Source organism: Primulina huaijiensis, chromosome 2 (genome assembly GCF_012295235.1).
Source record: "Primulina huaijiensis isolate GDHJ02 chromosome 2, ASM1229523v2, whole genome shotgun sequence".
In the NCBI taxonomy this organism is placed as follows: Eukaryota; Viridiplantae; Streptophyta; class Magnoliopsida; order Lamiales; family Gesneriaceae; genus Primulina; species Primulina huaijiensis.
In genome coordinates this window covers 1,598,737-1,609,643 of record NC_133307.1, presented here as the reverse complement: position 1 = coordinate 1,609,643, position 10,907 = coordinate 1,598,737, and the positions used below count along the sequence as shown (strand labels likewise).

General features: G+C 34.3%; 1 protein-coding gene across 1 annotated transcript; it reads left to right on the top strand.

Moving 5' to 3' along the window:
• The first annotated feature begins 794 nt into the window (after positions 1-794).
• LOC140963428 (putative pentatricopeptide repeat-containing protein At3g23330) lies at positions 795-3,639 on the top strand. The gene is given in 2 exon segments (XM_073422755.1): positions 795-3,291; positions 3,293-3,639. Coding segments are annotated over 2 exon segments (2,403 nt in total). The 5' UTR covers positions 795-1,030; the 3' UTR covers positions 3,435-3,639.
• The last annotated feature ends 7,268 nt before the right edge of the window (positions 3,640-10,907 follow it).

Here is a 10,907-nt window from a genome sequence, read left to right as displayed (position 1 = left end):
AACTTATTATTTTTCATAATAGGTTGCCATTTTCATTTTCCTACATATGAAGATTTTTTTGTAGGAGTTGATGGATCCAATGCTGGAATTATTCACTATCAACACATCCAAATTCCAAATTGCTTACAATTGTCATAGCTATATTTTTTATTATTTTATTTGATGTTTGTGAGATACTCAACAAATTGGTTAGAAGAATTATAGCTATATCTGTTTTTTTATTACTTTATTTTGATTTTTGTAAGATAATCAAAACCAATTTGATTGTGATTTTTTATTATATTTTTTAAAAATTTATAACGTACAACTTTATTTATGACTAAATTTATTAAACAAACCGTAATAACCGACCGTAATAACCAAACCGTAATACAAAAAAACCAAATCGGACCGAATTAAAATGGTTTGGTTTAGGATTAAGCAATCGAAAAACCGTAAACCGAAAAACCGAATTTTATTAAAATCGAACCAAACCGACCGTTGCACACCCCTAATCGATGTTACAAGTACATTAAAATTTGTACATCAATTTATATAATATAAAAATTAATTTGTCAAAATCTTATTATACGTTGAATACAAAATCTTGTTATATAATTATAAGATCTCATAATAATGGTCGTAAATATCGCTATAGCAACGATACAAATTAGGATAATCAGAACAAATTAAAGTTAATTATTTCATTATTTGGCAATTATATAACCAAAAATTATGAATATCTGAATTTCTATTAAAAAAGATAAAATTTTTATAAAAATGAATTTGTTCATGTATATGAAATCCCAATTGAAGTACACTCATGTTTCTCAAGAAAAACTAAAAAAGTAAGTGATGCATTTCGGTTCTGGTTTTGCAATCGAAACCAAAAACCCAATTTCGAATTTCAATTCTGATTTGGATTCTTTCCATTCGAACCCATCGTAGCTGCTGGTGTATACTAGTAACAATGGAAGCACTTACGGTGGCTTAAGGTTAGGGAGATTTTTCAGGTCGGCATTTTAGCGAACACCTTTAGCTTTTTCTTAACATGCTTACATTTACACCCATGAGAAGTCCTGTGCAAACCGTCAAGACCTTGATGAATGATCCTGCATCTATCAAAACAAGCTCCCAAGCCAAGCAACTGCATGCCCAGATAATTAAGTTTAAAGGAAGAGGTGTTCCTTTTTTTGAATTTACTACTATCATTCTGTCCATTTACTCTAATTTTAGCCTCTTGCAAGACTCCCTATCACTTTTCAAAGGCCTTCGATCGCCACCGACCAAGGCCTGGAAATCCATCATTAAGTGCTGTGCTTCCACTGGTCATTTTGTGGAATCTTTAACTTTTTTCAAGAAAATGATGGTCTTGGGGAAGAACCCTGGTAGAAATGTGTTCCCTTCTGTGCTGAAGACTTGTGCTCATTTGAGGGACTTAAAGCTTGGTGAGGCTGTGCATGGATGCATTGTACAGCTTGGGTTGGATTCTGACCTTTTCACTGGGAATGCGTTGATGAACATGTATGCAAAGTTGGAGTCTTTGGATGGTCAAAATGTTTTGGATGGTGTTTCTGAAACAAACAGAACATGTGGATTTGAAAAGATTATCAAGAAGTTACGAAATTCACGTGAATTTATTCAAGATTCTGAGTCGTGTTTAGCCGTTGTCATTGAAAGTAGTAGTAGTGATCATATGATTGGCGATGGCTCACATGAGACAGGTCAACATTTTGGAGGGCAAGTGTTTGATGTTGATCAGATAGAGTATTTCGACAGTAGCGTGAAGAATCAGTTGAATCCTTGTGGTGGAGAGACACAAATCCTCAATGGTTTGAAAGAGAGAAAGAAGGGGACTTTGCCCCAGGATAGCGTGACTAAAGTTTTTGAAATGATGCCAATTAGAGATTTGGTGTCATGGAACACAGTTCTTGGAGGATACGTTCAAAATGGAATGTATGAGGAAGCTCTTATGACAATTAGAGAGATGGCAATAGGGAATCTGAAGCCAGATTCTTTCACTTTGTCTAGTGTACTTTCGATACTCGCATATCGTCAGGAGTCCATGAACGGAAAAGAGATTCATGGATATGCCATTAGGCATGGTTTTGATAAAGATGTATTTATTGGAAGTGGTTTGGTCGATATGTATGCAAATAGTTCACTGGTGGAAGATTCATATAAGATTTTTAGATCATTGCCTCAGAAGGATAAGGTTTCTTGGAACACAATGATAGCCGCGTGTGTGGACAATGGCTGGTTTGATAAAGGTTTAGAATTGCTGAGGGAGATGTTGATGGCAAATATCAAACCTGTGGCTTTCACATTTTCAAGCATTGTGCCAATATGTTCCCAATTGACTATGCTCTGTTTGGGTAAACAGCTTCATGGATACATTATGAGGCATTGGTTTGATAATAATATCTATGTAGCTAGCTCCCTCGTGCACATGTACTCAAAATGTGGTAACATAAGGATTGCTCAGTGGATTTTTGATAAAATGGAATTTCATGATGCAATTTCATGTACTTCTATGATAATGGCATATGCAGTGCATGGTCACGCCCAAGATGCAATTTTGTTGTTTGAGAAGATGGAAATAGAGGGGGTGAAGCCCAATCCTCGATCTTTCTTGGCTGTTCTGACCGCCTGTAGCCATGCTGGATTGGTTGATAAATCTTTGAATTATTTTAGGAGTATGACTCAAAATTATGCAATTTCTCCATGCCTGGAGCACTATGCTGCCGTAGCAGACCTTCTTGGTCGAATGGGTAGACTGGATGAAGCTTATGAGTTCATATCCAGCATGCATGTTGCACCAACTAGTAGTATTTGGTCCACGTTGCTGTCTGCATGTCGAGTACGCAAGAACATTGAACTGGCTGAAAAGATTGCAAAAGAAATGTTTATAATTGATCCTAAAGATACCACGCCATACCTTCTCCTGTCTCATGTCTATGTTTCTGCTGGGAGATGGAAAGATGCGATGAAGTTGAGAACTAAAATGAGAAAAAAGGGGATGAAAAAGTTGCCAGCTTGCAGCTGGATTGAAGTCGAGAAATCAATACATTTTTTTGTGTCAGGAGATGGAAGCCTCTCAAATGATAAACAGATGAACATGGCACTGCAAGATCTTATGGAGCAGACAGAACTCGGAGACCATGTTCCAGACTCAAGTTAGGAGCTGTATGATGTTGATGAGGAGTGAAAAGACGCATTGTTTGTACACATTGAACATCTTGCGATAGCATTAGGCGTTGTTGGTAGTCCTCAAAGAACGTCAATTCGGGTGGTCAAGAATCTCAGAGTATGTATCATGGCATACTGCTACAAAGTTCATATCCAAGATGCTGAACAAAAAGGTCATCGTTCAGATGATATTCGATTTCACGATTTTCAAGTGGACAATGTTATTGCAGAGATTACTGGAGAGACGAGTAGTTAATATGTCATAACGTAGAACGTTTTCGGGAAGAAAAGACGAGCTTCCAGGGGACTAGAAAGGAGCTTGTTTCTTCCATTTTTTTCTTTATACAGCCAAACATTTTCAAGTTACCTATTATGTAGCATATGACGAACATCAACATATGCAACATGGCATAGAGATCGAGGATTCTAATTTTTTTTTATTTAAATTATAATTGAAATAATGGTGCTGTTATCCTATCTGCTGGTATTTGACTAGCAGTGGTTGTAAGAAATAGAAAATCTAAAAAAAGAAAATAATATAATATCATATTTACTTCACTAGTTCTATAGTCATTTCACTTATTTGCCCTGAGTAACTAATATTACTGATTGCTAACTAACAATAATTTTATACAATTTACTCTCCCAAAGAAGTCAAAACATGAGTTCACCATCATACAAAGATCCGAAACAAGTTGATTGTCGTTTGTAATGAACTAAGAAAACCATTGAACGGTGATTTCGGTTGAGAATAAATCTAGCAGACGGATTATGTCAAGTAATAATAATTGAATGATAAGTCAAAGTATCATACTCACATAGATCAACATTCAAATACTAGAATATGAATTATTTTTCTTAATTTAGGCTAATCAAAATCAAATGAGATGAGATAAATTAGTTAAAACTAAATTAAACAACTAAAATAAATTAACTAATGCGAGAAATCCAAAACTAAAGATGGTGGAAGATTAATTTAGACAAAAATTCAAATTCTTAAAAACGATTAAGGCGCACAACGATACTGAGACGAGTATATAATCTACGTCTCAAATTCAAATTCAATAATTAATTACTTAATTCATGACAAAATTCCTAAATTATTTATTAAACGATTCCTTGAATTAATAAACTTAATTAAATCTAACAATTCAATTATTCATAACTGAATTTAATTAGATTCAACTGCATTAAGTCGCTACGGAATTTAAGTTTTTCAACCTAAAGTCGCACATTGAAACCGAATATTATTTCTAGTTAGTTTAATAATATGTTGATTAATGTAGTGAAGAAAATATTAATATATCGCATTCCAGTTTTAGATTAACCAACAATTATGTAATTTAATTGGTCAGATTAAAAGCACATGTATTAAACAATACCAATCAATGAATAAAAATAAATAATCAAATCAAATCAAACTCAAAACATCAAAAATAACTTGTCTCGGCCTTATCGTGATCTTAGTCTACAAAATTCTACTCCATAAATTCAAAACAAAAGCAAAAACTCATGTTTAAATTAATAGGAAAAAACATAATAAAGAAAGAATAAGAAGAATTCTCGGTGATTTAGGTGTGTGTTCCTCAGAGAATATTGAGGTCTTCCTCCAGCTTTTCAACCATAGGCTTTTTCTTCCTTCAAGAGAAAACTTTTGCCTCTGCCTCTGCCTTTGTTTTGTTGAGTCTGAAGTTCTTTTATATCATAAGAATAAAATATAGGAAGCATCAAGAAAATCTCAATGTGGTTGGCGCGATTTCTCCTTTAAAGTTGTCTTCCTTCCCTCTCTCAAAATCTAACAGCTTCCGTCTTCTTCCAAGTCTTTCTTCTTCTCTGCTGCTATCTTTTGCGTAAAGTCTTAGGCCTCTATCCTCTCTTTCTTTGTTGTTCACGTTTTCTTTTTTCTCCCTTCTCTGCTTCCTTTCTACACGCCGCCTTTTATCTTTTTTAATGAGCCTAATCTTCCAACTCCTTGAAACCCATATCAAGTTCAAAAATTGTAGATAAGATTTTATATATATTATTTTCAAATGTGAGGCTTCATCTCTATCAAGATCTTTTTTTTTGGTATTTTGTTGCATTTGAAGTCTTATACAATCATCTTATCTCCAAAACTAGATTTTTTCCTCTTTTATTCAAATCTATTAATATTAATTCAAATAAACACATAATTATGAATAACAATTACAAATAAACACAAATATTATAAAATTAAATCCCTAAAATCTCTATAAGATTTGGGCTTATCAATCCCCACACACTTAATCTTTGTTCTTACTCGAACAAATCAGAAAATAAAAATATAATTGAAGAATATTCTGAAACGTCCACTATTCGTTTTGCTTTTTTAAAAAGTACTAGAAATTTTTTATTTTTATTTTTAATTCCGTCCAAGATTTCAGCCGAACCCTTAACAAATATATAAAATAATTTTGCACCATTTTTAAAATAAAACAATCAACTAATATTTGAAAATCAAAGGGAATAGTCAAAACATGAAATCGTCAAACGTTTGAAAATTCCTAAAATAGCAAAGTTGATGTAAACTAACAACCTCTCAAAAATCCCTCAAAAGTATAAATAAATAGTCATAAAATCTTTTAACATTAGTCTTAAACATAAATGCGGAAAAGTAGAAGCGATGGTCATCGGGTCATGTGCACCTCCAGTCCAGTCAGATCAGGCATCCAAGCCTCCCTCAACAATATTATCATTCTCACCTGCATCAATCACACCTAGTGAGTCTAAAGACTCAACACATCATAGTCTTGATAACAAATAATACGTATAAAACCCCAAACAACAGTGAAAATACTTTTACGTAAAAATAACATTTTCATGACATGCATAACTTAAACCTCAATATTTTCCTTTCTATCATTTCATATCATATATCCTTTCATCACGAGCAGAAACATTTTTCCTTTTTATTGTTTATTGGATTCAGAGCGTTAATCGTGACTTTCCTTTTCCTCATAAAATCGATGGATCCATCTACATGTAACCACAGTACTGGGCGGCGGGGACATCAGCGACACTCTCACCCGTCAATTGAGCATTGGCCTATCCTCGTCGAATGAAAATACGATCGTCGGGCTCCTTCTGGGGCCTTCTCCCATAAATGGGCTCCGTCCGGGAGCTTTTCCCCTCACAATATCCCCATTCATATCCTCATATCCTCAATGGTCACAATTACTTCACCTCCTCCAATGTTTCACATTTTCATCACTTTATAAAAATCATGCTTTTAATATCTTTTCTTTTAAAAACAAGCATGCAACATTTCTTTTAACTTTATCTTTTCATCATAGATTCCATAAATAATCATAAAATTCCATAAACATTTAAAATAAACATTTTAGCATATAAAACAGCATTCAGAGCACTGTCATGACGTTTACTAATTTTCGGGTGTAAAATTTTTCACGTTTTTGACTTTTTCTTAATTTCGTTGACTCTAACATTTCCCAAATAATTATTTAAGCTTAAATTAATTTCCTCATAATTTTATTTAGCTTAAATATTAAACTTTTTAATTAATCTTTAATTATTCGTTTTTAAGGCGTTTTAATCCCGAATAATTTCAAACTTTAATATAAAATTCTTAAATTTAAAACTTAAACTTTTTATATTATTTTATCCCTCGTGAACCACGACTCGGCCCCCGTGAGTCATGTTTCGATTTTATTTCCCAAAGGAACAAACCCTAAGTCGCGCCTAGCTACCACCCTCAAGCCAACACCTGGTGTTGTAGAGCCACGCCCGAGCCACCTTGAGCCAACCCCTTCCCAGACCACTTAGGAACCCTCTTGGAGCCTTAGAACCATCGTACTCTGCCCAAGCTTGAAAACCGAAGCCACAACACTTGCACATGCCATGGCCGAGAGTCCTCATGCACTAGAACTCTATGTTTGTGAGGATAGGACCTAGCCAACCAAACCAACCCCTGGACCAACCTCCCCTGCACCCTCCTAGGACCCTGAAGAGTCAACCTAGCCCAGTCCGAAGCCTCCTGGCCGAGATCTCAACCCCCTGCACGCTGCCTTGGCTCACTCTCGGGTTGGAGTCCTAGCTCAGCCCCTGGTCTCGAGCCTTAGCATGGCTAGGACTCTTTCCTTGACTCAATCAGACCCTGGCTAGCCCTGGACCCAAGCCAAGGCTAAGCCAAGCCACCACTTCCTCAAGCCGAACCCTATTGCATCATGTTTGTGTGTATTTTGTTCCAGCTTTTTCGTTTCTCGTTGCAGCATATTAAGTGCATTCTAGGACCCTTTAACTTGTGTAAAAACAACCCATATTCATAAAAACGAAATAAATATCAAGGGAACATGTTTTTCATGCAAATCATAAACAAATACATATTAGGGTATGGTGGATGAGAAAAGAAAGAATTATGACGTGTCTTTGCGTAATTTACGCATGAATATCCATTGACGATTGAAGAACGACAACGAGGAGGGCCTTGGCTTGATTATTCCTTTGAAAGATTCGAAATTCCCCTATAATATGATGTGTGTGTGTCGTGTAGGTTGGGGGAGAGTTTTTGATTTGATAGGAGAGTGGGGCGTGTGGGGAGGGTTTGTATATTATATAATTTAATTAATCATTAAACAAGCTTAGGCTCATTAGTGGAGCTTAATTAGGCCTATTAGTATTTAATTAAAGTATTAAAAATTATTTTGTTTAATAAAGTTTGTGAATTTATTAGTCGGGTTGCCAAAACGTTCGTATTTTTGTTGAAAAACCAAAACCGATAAAATTTACGTCTCGGCGTATAAAATCACCTCAAAACCCCTTATTTTCAAAAATATGAAAAAGTATCGACCATATTTTAAATAATTAAAATTAATTATTTAATAAAAATATTTTCTATTTTTCAGCCCTCGGTCTCCGTTCCTCGATCGCAACTTGAATAATCCTAAAAAATACATTTTTAATGCATGTAAGTAGAAAACTACTAAAACATCATGTATACATGTCGCATAATCAATTTAGCAACTAAAATCAATTATTTAACTATTTTTCATATTCCCTAGATTTGCATGTAGTTGGATTACGTCGTCTAAATTTTGGACTTTACATATTCGATGATTCGTCACAAAAATGACATAATCAACACTTTTTAACCTACCAAATTCTGTTACACTCAGTCAAATTATCACACTTCAAAAATCATAAAATTCACTTTCGTTGCAACTTCATAACTCAAGCATTCACTAAAAAAGATCAAGATAATGATACATGTATAGTGTGAAAGTCAAAACTCATATTCCTCAAATGTGTTTTGGTTCAAGGAGTGCTTGTATCTTATGATTTTTTTTTTAAGAAACTCTTTATAAGCTAATCTTTCATATATTTTTCCACTAAATATTGGAGGAATATGACTCGGTCAATAGGTCTTTTGAAGCTTATAATGTTAGCCTATGGCTTACGGATACAATAAAGGTATTGAGATTCAAAATGAGAGAAAATAAACAATTTAATCATACAGCGCACTCCTTCATTTCTTATCTTCCTCCCCTCATTGAATTTTATCATCCTACATCTAACTTTTTTTTTTTATCTTCCTTCTATTTTCATCATTTAACTTTAATCCACCAGCTTATTATTATATTTCATCTTGTATCTTTTTTTTTTATTTTTTATCTTCCACATATTTTCCTTCATCTTCCCCATATTTTTTTCATTCCTTTAGCTTCTTTTTTTGCACAATAGTCTAACTTTGATCATTTTCCAATTTTCTTCTTTTTTTCGTCTTTCTTCGGTTTTTCTTCTTCATTTTGTTTCAATCCTCAACAACATTCCCTTTAATTTCTTTTCAATCATTACACCATATAACATTCTTTTCTCCTCCTTTCTTTTATAATTATATTTTTTTCATCAATCAACTTCCCTTTCTTCATATTTTTTTTACAAACTCCTCTAATTCTTATTGTCTATTGTCAACACAAGAGAATTATGAAAATTTTAAAGCGCTAAAAAAGTTTATTTCTCTCTTTCTCTCTACTGCTATCTTCTGCATAAAGTCTTCGGTCTTTCTCCTCTCTTTCACCATTGTTCATGTTTTCTGGTTCCTCCTTTCTCTGCTTCCTTTCTGTACGCCGCTTTTTATCTTTCTTAATGGTCTTAATCCTCCAACTCCTTGAAGCTCATGTCAAGTTCAAAAATTATAGATAAGATTGTAGAGCTTTTATTTTTCAAATGTGAGGCTTCATCTCTATCAAGATCTGTCTTTTGGTATTTTGTTGTTTTTGAAGTCTTATACAATCATCTTATCTAAAAACTAGGTTTTTTCCCCTCTTTTATTCAAGTCTGTTAATATTAATTCAAATAAGCACATAATTAGGTATAACAATTAGATATAAACACAAATATTATAAAATTAAATCCCTCAAATCTCTATAAGATTTGGGCTTATCAGTCACCTTCTCAGTACTACTATCACTCATGTACGTTTAATCCACCATCCTCCCACTCAAGAAGTATAGAAATATGCTTCTTGGGAGACTTGAACCAATGACTTAGCTCTGATACCAGTGGTTAGGATCAAGAGTTTACTACGAGACTAAAAGCTATAGTTGCTAGCCAAAGCACAATTTTATTTTCTTGTACTTGTGGCAGTGTAGAGTACACCTACTTGGGTGCTAATGGGTCGAGCTGTTAGGATCATTAGCCCAGGGAGGTGCATGTCTATCTACTGGTATTATCTCATATCTGTAACGTCCCAAAAACCCGAACACACTAACCACACGCATGCATGAAAATCTATTTGAATTTATTTAAATGAGTGGTCTAGAAGCATGTTTTAGTATTTGCATGGTTAAATGATTTTTTAATCGAATGTTATGAATATGAACTTTCTGTAGTCAAATACGCGAAGTACGACAAAGACGAGAGAACCGGAGACGATTTTGATAAAGTTTCTACTTTTAGAAAGTTATAAATATAAACTCTATATTTAGTAAGTCCAAATAAAGAAAACGGCAAATTTATTTATAGTAAGAGACGAACTTAATCGGTAGCAAACGTTCACTAGAAAATAAGAAGTTTCAGGTTTACGAAACTAGAAACGAGTGGCACCAAATATTTTTAGATACTGTTAGGACTTTTGTGGATTAAATATGTATTTAATTATCACCTTAATAGGCCTAGTTTGTTGGTGGTTAATTAATTAATTATAGAGCTCATTATGAATAATTAAGCACAATTAACAATTTAATGGTTTAATTAAATAAAACCCCACCCTACCTCCCCAAGAAACTCACATCTCTCACACTTTTCAGCAGCACACACACTCACACACACACACAAACACACACACACATACACTAGGACTCTAGGGGCCGAACCATAAAGGAGAGGAAGGAAGGAGATTTCGCGTCCCGTTCATCTCTCGTCGCGCCGTATCTCGTATGTCGTAAGAAAAAAAGATCAAGACATGTTTTCAAACCCTTTTTCAAGCACCATTCAATCCATATTATTGCATGTATGCTGATGTGTGTGAAAAATTTATAAAAGTGATTGTTTTTAATCTCATGCATGTGCATCTCATGTTTTGATAAAAGATTTTTTGAAGTTTATTAAATTGTTGAGGGACGGATGCAAACCGAGGGTTCCAAGGGCTGGTCTAGATGTTTAGGAAGAGAATTGAAAGGAAAAAAGATGAACCAATGAGCCACAAGGGGTTGTGCACACCTGCACGCCAATCCCATGAAGGTCGAGAGGGTAGGGGTGCGGCT